The sequence below is a fragment of the Pecten maximus genome, chromosome 16 (genome assembly GCF_902652985.1).
Source record: "Pecten maximus chromosome 16, xPecMax1.1, whole genome shotgun sequence".
Taxonomy (NCBI): domain Eukaryota; kingdom Metazoa; phylum Mollusca; class Bivalvia; order Pectinida; family Pectinidae; genus Pecten; species Pecten maximus.
In genome coordinates, this window is record NC_047030.1 from 29,312,946 (window position 1) to 29,329,675 (window position 16,730).

Genomic DNA, 16,730 nt, shown 5'->3' on the forward strand with positions numbered 1-16,730 from the left:
TCGAGTTTTTGTTACTGTTATTTTCCAGTGAAGCTATCCGGCCTATTTGACACAATTACTCTGGTTTAAATCATCCTCGTCTACCTGGGAATCTGGAGAGTCCTGGGAGTCGATCAGTATGATTGGACTCTGGACACTTCCACTACAGACTGGACCAAGGTCAGTGCGGTTTTGATCCTCTGATGGGCTGCGATCTTTTTCTGGCTGGTCACTAAATTCCAGCTCTTGCGAGTCAATCATGATGACTGGGTAGTCTCTGGAGTCAGGTGGACCAGCTGTCAGTGGAGTTACCAGGGTACCCTCGTATTCCTGTTTACTCAGCAGTATGATTCTCTGTAGTTCCTCATCCTGGCTATCTCCTGTCATCGAATCGACCGGGTGATTAGCAGTATCCTCTGTCCTTGAACTTTCATCTTCACCATTTTCCATTTTGTCCTGTGACCTTGTACTATACTGAACTTTACCTATTCTTATTAATCTTTGTTGCTTTGTAGCTTCTTTGTCCTCTGATAAATGGTGATGTAACGACGAATTTTCACCATCACTGTGACCTGAATCTTTCCTGTTGATAGATGAAGAGTTCAGACATTTAACCTGGGATGTTTGACAGGGATAGGGAAGTTTGTTCTCCTCCTTCTGTTGCTCGGCTTCCTCCAGACTTTTCTTTATTGCCAATCGTAACTGCTCTTCTTCGTCCAAAATATCAATATCCAAAGCATCCCTTGCCTTCTGATTGGTAGAATCAGTTGACCTCTGACCCAGAATGCCATCATTTCTTGCATCATTGTAGCCAAGCTGTTTACCACTGCCAGGGAAAGTTGTCTTGGTTTGACCTAGGTCATCTGTATTTGAACCTTGACCTCTTCTTCGACCTCTATTTTCCCCTCTGTGGTGGGGTGTTACCCTGGTACTGTAATGTGATGTGCTGTCCCCGTCCGACTCGTCGCTGCCTTCATTCATACTTCTATCCTGAATACTACGAGCGATTGCCTAAAATAGAGATAGTTCTTAATTAGCTTTTATCTGTTTCTGATGCCTTTGTAGCCCCATTAGGGTATATCAAATGACACCATGTCTTACAGAGTACATCCCTCTAGGAAGTAATAGTTTAGATAACTGTGACTTGTATTGTCTAACTAAATTTAGCTGGACCTTTACATAAGTTTAGTTCCAAATGTTTTGGTATCACTTTTCTTTCAATAGGTACAACATCCCTGCAGTTTCCTCCAGTACTACCCACCTATTATACCATGAACCTCCAGTTCTACCCACCTGTTGTACCATGAACCTCCAGTACTACCCACCTGTTGTACCATGAACCTCCAGTACTACCCACCTGTTGTACCATGAACCCCCAGTACTACCCACCTATTATACCATGAACCTCCAGTACTACCCACCTATTATACCATGAACCTCCAGTACTACCCACCTGTTGTACCATGAACCCCCAGTACTACCCACCTGTTGTACCATGAACCCCCAGTACTACCCTGTTGTACCATGAACCCCCAGTACTACCCACCTGTTGTACCATGAACCCCCAGTACTACCCACCTGTTGTATCATGAACCTCCAGTACTACCCACCTGTTGTACCATGAACCCCCAGTACTACCTACCTGTTGTATCATGAACCCCCAGTACTACCCACCTGTTGTATCATGAACCCCCAGTACTACCCACCTGTTGTATCATGAACCCCCAGTACTACCCACCTGTTGTACCATGAACCTCCAGTACTACCCACCTGTTGTACCATGAACCCCCAGTACTACCCACCTGTTGTACCATGAACCCCCAGTACTACCCACCTGTTGTACCATGAACCTCCAGTACTACCTACCTGTTGTACCATGAACCCCCAGTACTACCCACCTGTTGTATCATGAACCTCCAGTACTACCCACCTGTTGTATCATGAACCTCCAGTACTACCCACCTGTTGTACCATGAACCCCCAGTACTACCCACCTGTTGTATCATGAACCTCCAGTACTACCCACCTGTTGTACCATGAACCTCCAGTACTACCCACCTGTTGTATCATGAACCTCCAGCACTACCCACCTGTTGTACCATGAACCTCCAGTTCTACCCACCTGTTGTATCATGAACCTCCAGTACTATCCACCTGTTGTATCATGAACCTCCAGCACTACCCACCGGTTGTATCATGAACCTCCAGTACTACCCACCTGTTGTATCATGAACCTCCAGTACTACCCACCTGTTGTATCATGAACCTCCAGTACTACCCACCTGTTGTATCATGAACCTCCAGTTCTACCCACCTGTTGTATCATGAACCTCCAGTACTACCCACCTGTTGTATCATGAACCTCCAGTATTACCCACCTGTTGTATCCTGAACCTCCAGTACTACCCGCGTGTTGTACCATGAACCCCCAGTACTACCCACCTGTTGTATCATGAACCTCCAGTACTACCCACCTGTTGTACCATGAACCTCCAGTACTACCCACCTGTTGTATCATGAACCTCCAGTACTACCCACCTGTTGTACCATGAACCCCCAGTACTACCCACCTGTTGTATCATGAACCTCCAGTACTACCCACCTGTTGTACCATGAACCTCCAGTACTACCCACCTGTTGTACCATGAACCCCCAGTACTACCCACCTGTTGTACCATGAACCCCCAGTACTACCCACCTGTTGTATCATGAACCTCCAGTACTACCCACCTGTTGTATCCTGAACCTCCAGTACTACCCACCTGTTGTATCATGAACCTCCAGTTCTACCCACTTGTTGTACCATGAACCTCCAGTACTACCCACCTGTTGTACCATGAACCTCCAGTACTACCCACCTGTTGTATCATGAACCTCCAGTACTACCCACCTGTTGTACCATGAACCTCCAGTACTATCCACCTGTTGTATCATGAACCTCCAGTACTATCCACCTGTTGTATCATGAACCTCCAGTACTACCCACCTGTTGTACCATGAACCTCCAGTACTACCCACCTGTTGTACCATGAACCTCAAGTACTATCCACCTGTTGTATCATGAACCTCCAGTTCTACCCACCTGTTGTATCATGAACCTCCAGTACTATCCACCTGTTGTATCATGAACCTCCAGTTCTACCCACCTGTTGTATCATGAACCTCCAGTACTACCCACCTGTTGTATCATGAACCCCCAGTACTACCCACCTGTTGTATCATGAAGTCCTCTGTCTGAGAATCAGAGGCAAACACTGTCTGGTCTGTATCAGCAATCTCATTTTCATCTACAAACAGGTCATAATTAAAAAGTGTAAAAGTGTAATTTAACAAACACAACAATACACACAAGTCATACTTCTCCCCTCCCCCTACTCCCTGTCTTTTCCATATAGGGTTGAAAAATACCATAAACCAAAACCAAAGCCCACTCTCCGATTTCAGTTTCACCCAGAAGTCATCCTTGTAATGATAACTGACTTTTAACTATTAAGCACCTGAATGATTTCCCTTCAATTAAAAAGGATGAAGAGGAAATGTTAATTGGAGAGTGATTTAATGGAATATTTAAAGTATGTGTATATCACCTGTAAGGCGATCAGGTTCTACTGGGATGTTTTGAGCCTTCCCTTTTCCACGTTGTCCAATGCCTTTCCCCTTTCTTCTTGTCCTCTGTCCATCCTTTTCATGAGTTAATTCCTCTCCTCTGATACCATCATGCCCTTCTGATCCCATCCTTCCTGCATTCCTCCCTAGTTCTCCTGTTCCAAAAGTATGAAAGTCTGACATTCTTCCTAGAAAACAAAAGCCTTACATTTTCAAACTGTTTTTGGGGAGATAGAAACCACACCCCTCTAAGACAAGTCCACACAATAATAGATGTCACACCCCTCTAAGACAAGACCACACAATAATAGATGTCACACCCCTCTAAGACAAGCCCACACAATAATAGATGCCACACCCCTCTAAGACAAGTCCACACAATAATAGATGTCACACCCCTCTATATTTACATTTGGTGTGGCAATGCCCTTATATATTACTAGTAAATCCCTACCAAAAGCAGCTTCATCTATGAGAGTATAACTGAAGTTGCCCTGACGGTAGAAAGCGGGAAATTTTAATTTTGGAAGATTTTTTTCATATTTTGTTATTTTTGCGATTCATTAATAGAACGTAAATATAAGCGATAAACTGCCTAGATGCGGCAGACCTACTGGTATAACTGCCACATGTGTCACAGACAAACAATCATGGTGCGCTAGCGCGCGCGCACCATTCAGTTTGTCTGTGACACATGTGGCAGTTATACCAGTAGGTCTGCCGCATCTAGGCAGTTTATTGCTTAAATAAGCCCACACAATAATAGATGTCACACCCCTCTAAGACAAGTCCACACAATAATAGATGTCACACCCCTCTAAGACAAGCCCACACAATAATAGATGTCACACCCCTCTAAGACAAGACCACACAATAATAGATGCCACACCCCTCTAAGACAAGTCCACACAATAATAGATGTCACACCCCTCTAAGACAAGTCCACACAATAATAGATGTCACACCCCTCTATAAGCCCACATAATAATAGATACCACACCCCTCTAAGACAAGCCCACACAATAATAGATGTCACACCCCTCTAAGACAAGTCCACACAATAATAGATGTCACACCCCTCTAAGACAAGACCACGCAATAATAGATGCCACACCCCTCTAAGACAAGCCCACACAATAATAGATGTCACACCCCTCTAAGACAAGTCCACATAATCATAGATGCCACACCCCTCTAAGACAAGCCCACACAATAATAGATGTCACACCCCTCTAAGACAAGCCCACACAATAATAGATGTCACACCCCTCTAAGACAAGTCCACATAATCATAGATGCCACACCCCTCTAAGACAAGCCCACACAATAATAGATGTCACACCCCTCTAAGACAAGACCACACAATAATAGATGTCACACCCCTCTAAGACAAGCCCACACAATAATAGATGTCACACCCCTCTAAGACAAGTCCACATAATCATAGATGCCACACCCCTCTAGGACAAGCCCACACAATAATAGATGTCACACCCCTCTAAGACAAGCCCACACAATAATAGATGTCACACCCCTCTAAGACAAGTCCACATAATCATAGATGCCACACCCCTCTAAGACAAGCCCACACAATAATAGATGTCACACCCCTCTAAGACAAGCCCACACAATAATAGATGTCACACCCCTCTAAGACAAGCCCACACAATAATAGATGTCACACCCCTCTAAGACAAGTCCGCATAATAATAGATGTCACACCCCTCTAAGACAAGCCCACACAATAATAGATACCACACCCCTCTAAGACAAGCCCACACAATAATAGATGTCACACCCCTCTAAGACAAGCCCACACAATAATAGATGTCACACCCCTCTAAGACAAGACCACACAATAATAGATGTCACACCCCTCTAAGACAAGCCCACACAATAATAGATGCCACACCCCTCTAAGACAAGCCCACACAATAATAGATATCACACCCCTCTAAGACAAGCCCACACAATAATAGATGTCACACCCCTCTAAGACAAGACCACACAATATTAGATGCCACACCCTTCTAAGACAAGTCCACACAATAATAGATGCCACACCCCTCTAAGACAAGACCACACAATAATAGATGTCACACCCCTCTAAGACAAGTCCACACAATAATAGATGCCACACCCCTCTAAGACAAGTCCACACAATAATAGATGCCACACCCCTCTATAAGCCCACATAATAATAGATGCCACACCCTTCTAAGACAAGCCCACACAATAATAGATGTCACACCCCGCTAAGACAAGCCCACACAATAATAGATGTCACACCCCTCTAAGACAAGACCACACAATAATAGATGCCACACCCCTCTAAGACAAGTCCACACAATAATAGATGTCACACCCCTCTAAGACAAGTCCACACAATAATAGATGTCACACCCCTCTATAAGCCCACATAATAATAGATACCACACCCCTCTAAGACAAGCCAACACAATAATAGATGTCACACCCCTCTAAGACAAGTCCACACAATAATAGATGTCACACCCCTCTAAGACAAGTCCACACAATAATAGATGCCACATCCCTCTAAGACAAGCCCACACAATAATAGATGCCACACCCCTCTAAGACATGCCCACACAATAATAGATGCCACACCCCTTAGACAAGCCCACACAATATTAGATGCCACACCCTTCTAAGACAAGCCCACACAATATTAGATGCCACACCCCTCTAAGACAAGTCCACACAATAATAGATGCCACACCCCTCTAAGACAAGTCCACACAATAATAGATGTCACACCCCTCTAAGACAAGACCACACAATAATAGATGTCACACCCCGCTAAGACAAGTCCACACAATAATAGATGTCACACCCCTCTAAGACAAGTCCACACAATAATAGATGCCACACCCCTCTATAAGCCCACATAATAATAGATACCACACCCCTCTAAGACAAGTCCACACAATAATAGATGCCACACCCCTCTATAAGCCCACATAATAATAGATGCCACACCCCTCTAAGACAAGCCCACACAATATTAGATGCCACACCCCTCTAAGACAAGCCCACACAATACTAGATGCCACACCCCTCTAAGACAAGCCCACACAATATTAGATGCCACACCCCTCTTAGACATGCCCACATAATAACAGAGATGACCTGCCTTGTCTAGCGGGGTTCCCCGACTCCTCCACTTCCTGTTGAATTCTCTGAGTCTCATTTTCATTCTCCGTTCTCACCACATAGACGTTGGCCATCACCTAAAACAAAATATACACAATGAACATCACTTACCATGTAAGGGATCTCTTAGGGATTGTATGATGTTTAATATAGACTTGAGGGGTTTTATTCTAAGTCTGCGGGATTGTATGATGTTTAATATAGACTTGATGGGTTCTATTCTAAGTCTGGGATTGTATGATGTTTAATATAGACTCAATGGGTTCTATTCTAAGTCTGGGATTGTATGATGTTTAATAAAGACTCGATGGGTTCTATTCTAAGTCTGCGGGATTGTATGATGTTTAATGTAGACTTGATGGGTTCTATTCTAAGTCTGCGGGATTGAATGATGTTTAATATAGACTCGATGGGTTCTATTCTAAGTCTGGGATTGTATGATGTTTAATATAGACTCGATGGGTTCTATTCTAAGTCGGTGGGATTGTATGATGTTTAATATAGACTCGATGGGTTCTATTCTAAGTCTGCGGGATTGTATGATGTTTAATGTAGACTTGATGGGTTCTATTCTAAGTCGGTGGGATTGTATGATGTTTAATGTAGACTTGATGGGTTCTATTATAAGTCTGGGATTGTATGATGTTTAATATAGACTTGATGGGTTCTATTCTAAGTCTGGGATTGTATGATGTTTAATATAGACTTGATGGGTTCTATTCTAAGTCTGGGATTGTATGATGTTTAATATAGACTCGATGGGTTCTATTCTAAGTCTGCGGGATTGAATGATGTTTAATATAGACTTGAGGGGTTCTATTCTAAGTCTGGGATTGTATGATGTTTAATATAGACTCGATGGGTTCTATTCTAAGTCTGCGGGATTGTATGATGTTTAATGTAGACTTGATGGGTTCTATTCTAAGTCTGGGATTGTATGATGTTTAATATAGACTTGAGGGGTTCTATTCTAAGTCTGGGATTGTATGATGTTTAATATAGACTTGATGGGTTCTATTCTAGGTCTGGGATTGTATGATGTTTAATATAGACTCGATGGGTTCTATTCTAAGTCTGGGATTGTATGATGTTTAATATAGACTCGATGGGTTCTATTCTAAGTCTGGGATTGTATGATGTTTAATATAGACTCGATGGGTTCTATTCTAAGTCTGGGATTGTATGATGTTTAATATAGACTCGATGGGTTCTATTCTAAGTCTGCGGGATCGTATGATGTTTAATATAGACTTGATGGGTTCTATTCTAAGTCTGGGATTGTATGATGTTTAATAAAGACTCGATGGGTTCTATTCTAAGTCGGTGGGATTGTATGATGTTTAATATAGACTCGATGGGTTCTATTCTAAGTCTGGGATTGTATGATGTTTAATATAGACTCGATGGGTTCTATTCTAAGTCGGTGGGATTGTATGATGTTTAATATAGACTCGATGGGTTCTATTCTAAGTCTGGGATTGTATGATGTTTAATATAGACTCGATGGGTTCTATTCTAAGTCTGGGATTGTATGATGTTTAATATAGACTCGATGGGTTCTATTCTAAGTCTGGGATTGTATGATGTTTAATATAGACTCGATGGGTTCTATTCTAAGTCTGGGATTGAATGATGTTTAATATAGCCTCAATGGGTTCTATTCTAAGTCTGGGATTGTATGATGTTTAATATAGACTCGATGGGTTCTATTCTAAGTCGGCGGGATTGTATGATGTTTAATATAGACTCGATGGGTTCTATTCTAAGTCTGCTGGATTGAATGATGTTTAATATAGACTCGATGGGTTCTATTCTAAGTCTGGGATTGTATGATGTTTAATATAGACTCGATGGGTTCTATTCTAAGTCGGCGGGATTGTATGATGTTTAATATAGACTCGATGGGTTCTATTCTAAGTCTGGGATTGTATGATGTTTAATATAGACTCGATGGGTTCTATTCTAAGTCGGCGGGATTGTATGATGTTTAATATAGACTCGATGGGTTCTATTCTAAGTCTGCTGGATTGAATGATGTTTAATATAGACTTGATGGGTTCTATTCTAAGTCTGGGATTGTATGATGTTTAATATAGACTCGATGGGTTCTATTCTAAGTCTGGGATTGTATGATGTTTAATATAGACTTGATGGGTTCTATTCTAAGTCTGGGATTGTATGATGTTTAATATAGACTCGATGGGTTCTATTCTAAGTCTGGGATTGTATGATGTTTAATATAGACTCGATGGGTTCTATTCTAAGTCGGTGGGATTGTATGATGTTTAATATAGACTCGATGGGTTCTATTCTAAGTCTAGGATTGTATGATGTTTAATATAGACTCGATGGGTTCTATTCTAAGTCTGCGGGATTGAATGATGTTTAATATAGACTCGATGGGTTCTATTCTAAGTCTGGGATTGAATGATGTTTAATATAGCCTCGATGGGTTCTATTCTAAGTCTGCGGGATTGAATGATGTTTAATATAGACTCGATGGGTTCTATTCTAAGTCTGGGATTGAATGATGTTTAATATAGCCTCGATGGGTTCTATTCTAAGTCTGCGGGATTGAATGATGTTTAAAATAGACTCGATGGGTTCTATTCTAAGTCTAGGATTGTATGATGTTTAATATAGACTCGATGGGTTCTATTCTAAGTCTAGGATTGTATTATGTTTAATATAGACTCGATGGGCTCTATTCTAAGTCTGGGATTGTATGATGTTTAATATAGACTCGATGGGTTCTATTCTAAGTCTACGGGATCGTATGATGTTTAATATAGACTCGATGGGTTCTATTCTAAGTCTGGGATTGTATGATGTTTAATATAGACTCGATGGGTTTTATTCTAAGTCTAGGATTGTATTATGTTTAATATAGACTCGATGGGCTCTATTCTAAGTCTGGGATTGTATGATGTTTAATATAGACTCGATGGGTTCTATTCTAAGTCTACGGGATCGTATGATGTTTAATATAGACTCGATGGGTTCTATTCTAAGTCTGGGATTGTATGATGTTTAATATAGACTCGATGGGTTCTATTCTAAGTCTGGGATTGTATGATGTTTAATATATTATAAAAAAAAAAAAAAAAAAATGGTGAATTTGATTTGGGTGTTTTCATGACAGCAGGGAAATTTTCAATAATCCTCAAAAATTCATCGTCTTGAAGGTCGATCAACTAATGAAGACGAATTGTCCTACCTGTAGTCGGAGCTGCCAGTAGGACATGATGTCATAATGTAACATGTTATGTAGGCATGATTGTAACTTGTTCTCTACACCATCTGAAACAAACATCAACAGACGTCATGCTTGAATTAATCAAGAAATACTTATGAAGCATGTATGCCCGAATTCTCTTGATGAAAACAAATGACAAAGCTAAATGTCTAACCACAGAGTGATTCATGACGGAAATTGGACTTCCACTTGTAACATGTTCTCAATTTAATTTTTTTTTTTTTCAAATTCTCCTAAAGAGAGAATGTCATACAATTTATTGACTAGAAATGTACTCAGTAATAAGGAACTATGTCAACATAAAAATGGCCACTTGAATCCATCTGGAATGTACAACATGCATTAGGTGGCATGTGACAAATCAATTAGGATAGAAATCCTAAAACATAAAATTTAAGAATCTAAAATCAGAAACAAAGAATACCAGCCATATGTTGGAGATCCCCGAATACTTCCTCCAAGCATTTGTTTAGAGTCGTCTGTCGTCTCTGTCGTAATAAAAGCTTAAGTAAGTCGGGCTCATAACAATGTATTATACATTTATCCCAACCCTGCTCATAATTAATGTGTCCAGGTTTTAATAGGAGCCTAATACACAAGTTTTTTTATTCTGAATGTGGTCAAATATAACTTTAGTCCTGTAACATCATAAATAAGACAATTTGGTGAATCACAGTCGACCACTGGATGTGATATTGTATGCTAAGAATGCAAAGATGATCAATTAAGGTACATTTTGTACGAACAAATTCTACACACTAAATGTTTGACAAACCTATTGTTTTCAATATTTAACTCTATAATTGCATTTGGTGGTATTAAAGTGAATCAATGTGAATCAATTCAGGAATATTTCTAATATTAGTAGGAGATATCAGCACTGCATGTGAACCCATATGTTCCATTAATTTCAGTAAAAAGATGTGCAGGAGATCAGGCCCTAGTGATTATTGTTCTTTAATGAAGGTGATAACACAACACCTCACCTAGTCGAAACAATGGCCAGGTATGAAGATCCAGCAATAAAACAAACTTTGTCCTTGATATACGTCAAAGATCAAATAGTAGGTCAGAGTTACCTAATTTAATGATACACTACCTCACCGAACAGACCCAGCCCCAAGTGTGAAGTTCTTGTGACAAGTAATGTAGGATATAGAGCATTAACAGTTAAAGTGTGGAAAGACAGACCAAAGAACAGATGGAAGAAAGGACAGACATAAGACAGATGGACACAATACAAAACTAGTTGGAACAAACATGTTGTCAGTGTATCAGTTGATTATTTTTCAACCTCTAACTCAAGGGAAGGCCTTATGATACAGCCTCAAGTCAAACTACCTGTATTAACACTATCATGATTCACAAAAACTGTTTGTGGATTAACAAAGGATCAAAGACAATAGATGTGACGATATGTGGAGGTAGCCTTTCTCACCTTGTTGTAAATCTCCAGGTTCTGTACCACAAGGACAGATTTCACCTTCTCAGGACTACTCTGATGTATGTCATGTTTCAGTTCCTGTATTACCTCCCCTTTGTCTGCACTCTCCCTATCAACAAAAGGCAAAGATGGATAGAAATTCTAGGCCAAAAGTAACCTACTTTACCAGGCAAACTCATACATAATCATCCTAATAATTATCAATCCATTTTGTCACACTAAAGGAGTAGTCACATTTACTCTAATCACCATCTGTAGTGAGGAGGGTTCTTACTTTTCCCTGCTTCCCATATTGACTCCTCCCTCTTTTACACAGGAGGCCATGGGTGTAAAACACCTGTTATTCATATATAGTCACATCAAAGTCTAACAAAAGTCAGGACCCAAACACAGCCAAGGTTACAGAGGGACGAAGTATTAATAGGACGGTCCCAAACACAACCAAGGTCACAGATGGACGAAGTAATAATAGGACGGTCCCAAACACAGCCAAGGTTACAGAGGGACGAAGTATTAATAGGACGGTCCCAAACACAGCCAAGGTAACAGCCAAGGTTACAGAGGGACGAAGTATTAATAGGACGGTCCCAAACACAACCAAGGTCACAGATGGACGAAGTATTAATAGGACGGTCCCAAACACAGCCAAGGTTACAGAGGGACGAAGTATTAATAGGACGGTCCCAAACACAACCAAGGTCACAGATGGACGAAGTATTAATAGGACGGTCCCAAACACAGCCAAGGTTACAGATGGACGAAGTATTAATAGGACGGTCCCAAACACAGCCAAGGTCACAGATGGACGAAGTATTAATAGGACGGTCCCAAACACAGCCAAGGTTACAATCAAGGTTACAGATGGACGAAGTATTAATAGGACGGTCCCAAACACAGCCAAGGTCACAGATGGACGAAGTATTAATAGGACGGTCCCAAACACAACCAAGGTAACAGAGGGACGCAGTATTAATAGGACGGTCCCAAACACAGCCAAGGTTACAGAGGGACGAAGTATTAATAGGACAGTCCCAAACACAGCCAAGGTTACAACCAAGGTTACAGATGGACGAAGCATTAATAGGACGATCCCAAACACAACCAAGGTAACAGAGGGACGCAGTATTAATAGGACGGTCCCAAACACAGCCAAGGTTACAGAGGGACGAAGTATTAATAGGACAGTCCCAAACACAGCCAAGGTTACAGAGGGACAAAGTATTAATAGGACAGTCCCAAACACAGCCAAGGTTACAGATGGACGAAGTATTAATAGGACAGTCCCAAACACAGCCAAGGTTACAGATGGACGAAGTATTAATAGGAAGGTCCCAAACACAACCAAGGTTACAGATGGACGAAGTATTAATAGGACGATCCCAAACACAGCCAAGGTAACAGATGGACAATGTATTAATAGGACGGTCCCCAACACAGCCAAGGTTACAACCAAGGTTACAGATGGACGAAGTATTAATAGGACGGTCCCAAACACAGCCAAGGTTACAACCAAGGTTACAGATGGACGAAGTATTAATAGGACGATCCCAAACACAGCCAAGGCAACAGATGGACAATGTATTAATAGGACGGTCCCCAACACAGCCAAGGTTACAACCAAGGTAACAGATGGACGAAGTATTAATAGGACGGTCCCAAACACAGCCAAGGTAACAGATGGACGAAGTATTAATAGGACGGTCCCCAACACAGCCAAGGTTACAACCAAGGTAACAGATGGACGAAGTATTAATAGGACGGTCCCAAACACAGCCATGGTTACAGCCAAGGTTACAGCTGGACGAAGTATTAACAGGACCGTCCCAAACACAGCCAAGGTCACAGATGGACGAAGTATTAATAGGACGGTCCCAAACACGGCCAAGGTCACAGATGGACGAAGTATTAATAGGACAGTCCCAAACACAGCCAAGGTTACAGAGGGACGAAGTATTAATAGGACGGTCCCAAACACAGCCAAGGTTACAACCAAGGTAACAGATGGACGAAGTATTAATAGGACGGTCCCAAACACAGCCATGGTTACAGCCAAGGTTACAGCTGGACGAAGTATTAACAGGACCGTCCCAAACACAGCCAAGGTCACAGATGGACGAAGTATTAATAGGACAGTCCCAAACACGGCCAAGGTCACAGATGGACGAAGTATTAATAGGACGGTCCCAAACACAGCCAAGGTTACAGAGGGACGAAGTATAAATAGGAAGGTCCCAAACACAACCAAGGTTACAGATGGACGAAGTATTAATAGGACGATCCCAAACACAGCCAAGGTTACAACCAAGGTTACAGAGGGACGAAGTATTAATAGGACGGTCCCAAACACAGCCAAGGTTACAGAGGGACGAAGTATAAATAGGAAGGTCCCAAACACAACCAAGGTTACAGATGGATGAAGTATTAATAGGACGATCCCAAACACAGCCAAGGTTACAACCAAGGTTACAGAGGGACGAAGTATTAATAGGACGGTCCCAAACACAGCCAAGGTCACAGAGGGACGAAGTATTAATAGGACAGTCCCAAACACAGCCAAGGTTACAACCAAGGTTACAGATGGACGAAGTATTAATAGGACGGTCCCAAACACAGCCAAGGTCACAGATGGACGAAGTATTAATAGGACGGTCCCAAACACAGCCAAGGTAACAGATGGACGAAGTATTAATAGGACGGTCCCAAACACAGCCAAGGTTACAGCCAAGGTTACAGATGGTTGAAGTATTAATAGGAAGGTCCCAAACACAACCAAGGTTACAGATGGTTGAAGTATTAATAGGACGGTCCCAAACACAGCCAAGGTTACAGCCAAGGTTACAGATGGACGAAACATTAATAGGACGGTCCCAAACACAGCCAAGGTTACAGATGGACGAAACATTAATAGGACGGTCCCAAACACAGCCAAGGTAACAGATGGACGAAGTATTAATAGGACGGTCTCAAACACAGCCAAGGTTACAGCCAAGGTAACAGATGGACAATGTATTAATAGGACGGTCCCAAACACAGCCAAGGTAACAGATGGACGAAGTATTAATAGGACGGTCCCAAACACAGCCAAGGTTACAGAGGGACGAAGTATTAATAGGACGGTCCCAAACACAGCCAAGGCTACAGATGGACGAAATAATAATAGGACGGTCCCAAACACAGCCAAGGTTACAATCAAGGTTACAGATGGACGAAGTATTAAAAGGACAGTCCCAAACACAGCCAAGGTTACAGACGGATGAAGCAATAATAGGACGGTCCCAAACACAGCCAAGGTTACAGAGGGACGAAGTATTAATAGGACGGTCCCAAACACAGCCAAGGTTACAGATGGACGAAGTATTAATAGGACGGTCCCAAACACGGCCAAGGTCACAGATGGACGAAGCATTAATAGGACGGTCCCAAACACGGCCAAGGTTACAGAGGGACGAAGTATTAAAAGGACAGTCCCAAACACAGCCAAGGTTACAGATGGACGAAGTATTAATAGGACGGTCCCAAACACAGCCATGGTTACAGATGGATGAAGCAATAATAGGACGGTCCCAAACACAGCCAAGGTCACAGATGGATGAAGCAATAATAGGACGGTCCCAAACACAGCCAAGGTTACAGAGGGACGAAGTATTAATAGGACGGTCCCAAACACAGCCAAGGTTACAGATGGACGAAGTATTAATAGGACGATCCCAAACACAGCCAAGGTTACAGATGGATGAAGCAATAATAGGACGGTCCCAAACACGGCCAAGGTTACAGATGGACGAAGTATTAATAGGACGGTCCCAAACACGGCCAAGGTTACAGATGGATGAAGCAATAATAGGACGGTCCCAAACACGGCCAAGGTTACAGATGGACGAAGTATTAATAGGACGGTCCCAAACACGGCCAAGGTTACAGAGGGACGAAGTATTAAAAGGACAGTCCCAAACACAGCCAAGGTTACAGAGGGACGAAGTATTAAAAGGACAGTCCCAAACACAGCCAAGGTTACAGAGGGACGAAGTATTAAAAGGACAGTCCCAAACACAGCCAAGGTTACAGATGGACAATGTATTAATAGGACGGCCCCAAACACGGCCAAGGTTACAGAGGGATGAAGCAATAATAGGACGGTCCCAAACACAGCCAAGGTTACAGAGGGATGAAGTATTAAAAGGACGGTCCCAAACACGGCCAAGGTTACAGCCAAGGTTACAGATGGACAAGCATTAAATGTACCTATTATGATGGGTCGTCAAACGATAAAAACTTAGTAAAAAGTATTCTGACCTAAATATAAGTTCTGTAAATCGGTCAGCAGACCACACAACATGCTGTCCCTTCCTGGTATCTGTAGCCATGACGACTGTACCAACTGCATGTCTGGAAGTTCTTCTACGATATTCTAAATAAGGCAAACAGTGGTCATCCAACTTGCCTATAACATAAAGAAAAATCATCTTTTAAAGAAACCTGATGATACAAAATTTGAACTAATTTTTCCATCTGCTAAGACATAAGCTAGGTATAACGTATCTGTTAAAAGGGTTTCCATCCATCTTGGGACGTTTCTGGAGAATATCTCCAAACCATTCAGGACAACTTCACAAAACTATCTACACACATTAACCAAGTGATCTACATGTAGTAGTTGCCTTTTGCTATATGGACCAGTTTCTGGTTTGGATATTTCTTTCGTTACCATAAAAACAGATAGTCAAATTCACTGATTTCTGCATTTCTGGAACATGGACCTCCGAAGTCGTTAATCATAACTTCATAAAACTTTATACATTGTACACACACGAAGTGGTTACCAGTTGCTTGTTGTGGATTAATGACTTAATTCTGATACTCTACTTCCTGAACTGAGCGATATGGCTCCAGTGTTCTGATTAGGCTATAGTCACCACTTCTGTTCCATACTTCATATTGACAATTACCGCTAGACATCATAACAAACAAGCATTCGGGGAGTGTTACTACAGAAATATATGTCTCCTACTAGCCTCTGCTAAAAATAGTAACAGTGACCTTGACCTTGACCCAAAAACTCTGAAACTTGAACTTGATCTGTAGCTACTCATACTGATATGTTATATGCCAACTTTTACCAACATGCTTTAAGGTATGTTGGAGAAAAAAGAACGGACTGACAGAAAGACGGACAGACAGGCAGGGAGGAAACCTAGCCTACTGATACTGTAAAGCAGGATATTTCCCTGTGGTTACTGTTAACATACATATCTTAGTGGTAATCTTATTTTA

The 16,730-nt window shown here is 41.8% G+C and overlaps 1 protein-coding gene across 1 annotated transcript in view; it reads right to left on the bottom strand.

Annotated features, from left to right (window-relative positions):
- The window catches only part of LOC117344746, a 63,760-nt gene that overhangs the window by 10,594 nt on the left and 36,436 nt on the right, over positions 1 to 16,730 (bottom strand). The window contains exons 17-24 of the mRNA XM_033907574.1: positions 15,753 to 15,900; positions 11,454 to 11,568; positions 10,440 to 10,503; positions 9,977 to 10,059; positions 6,740 to 6,836; positions 3,567 to 3,773; positions 3,190 to 3,266; positions 46 to 990 (exon numbers count right to left, since the gene is read on the bottom strand). Coding sequence (XP_033763465.1) covers positions 46 to 990; positions 3,190 to 3,266; positions 3,567 to 3,773; positions 6,740 to 6,836; positions 9,977 to 10,059; positions 10,440 to 10,503; positions 11,454 to 11,568; positions 15,753 to 15,900 — 1,736 coding nt within the window. The remainder of the gene's footprint in view (positions 1 to 45; positions 991 to 3,189; positions 3,267 to 3,566; positions 3,774 to 6,739; positions 6,837 to 9,976; positions 10,060 to 10,439; positions 10,504 to 11,453; positions 11,569 to 15,752; positions 15,901 to 16,730) is intronic.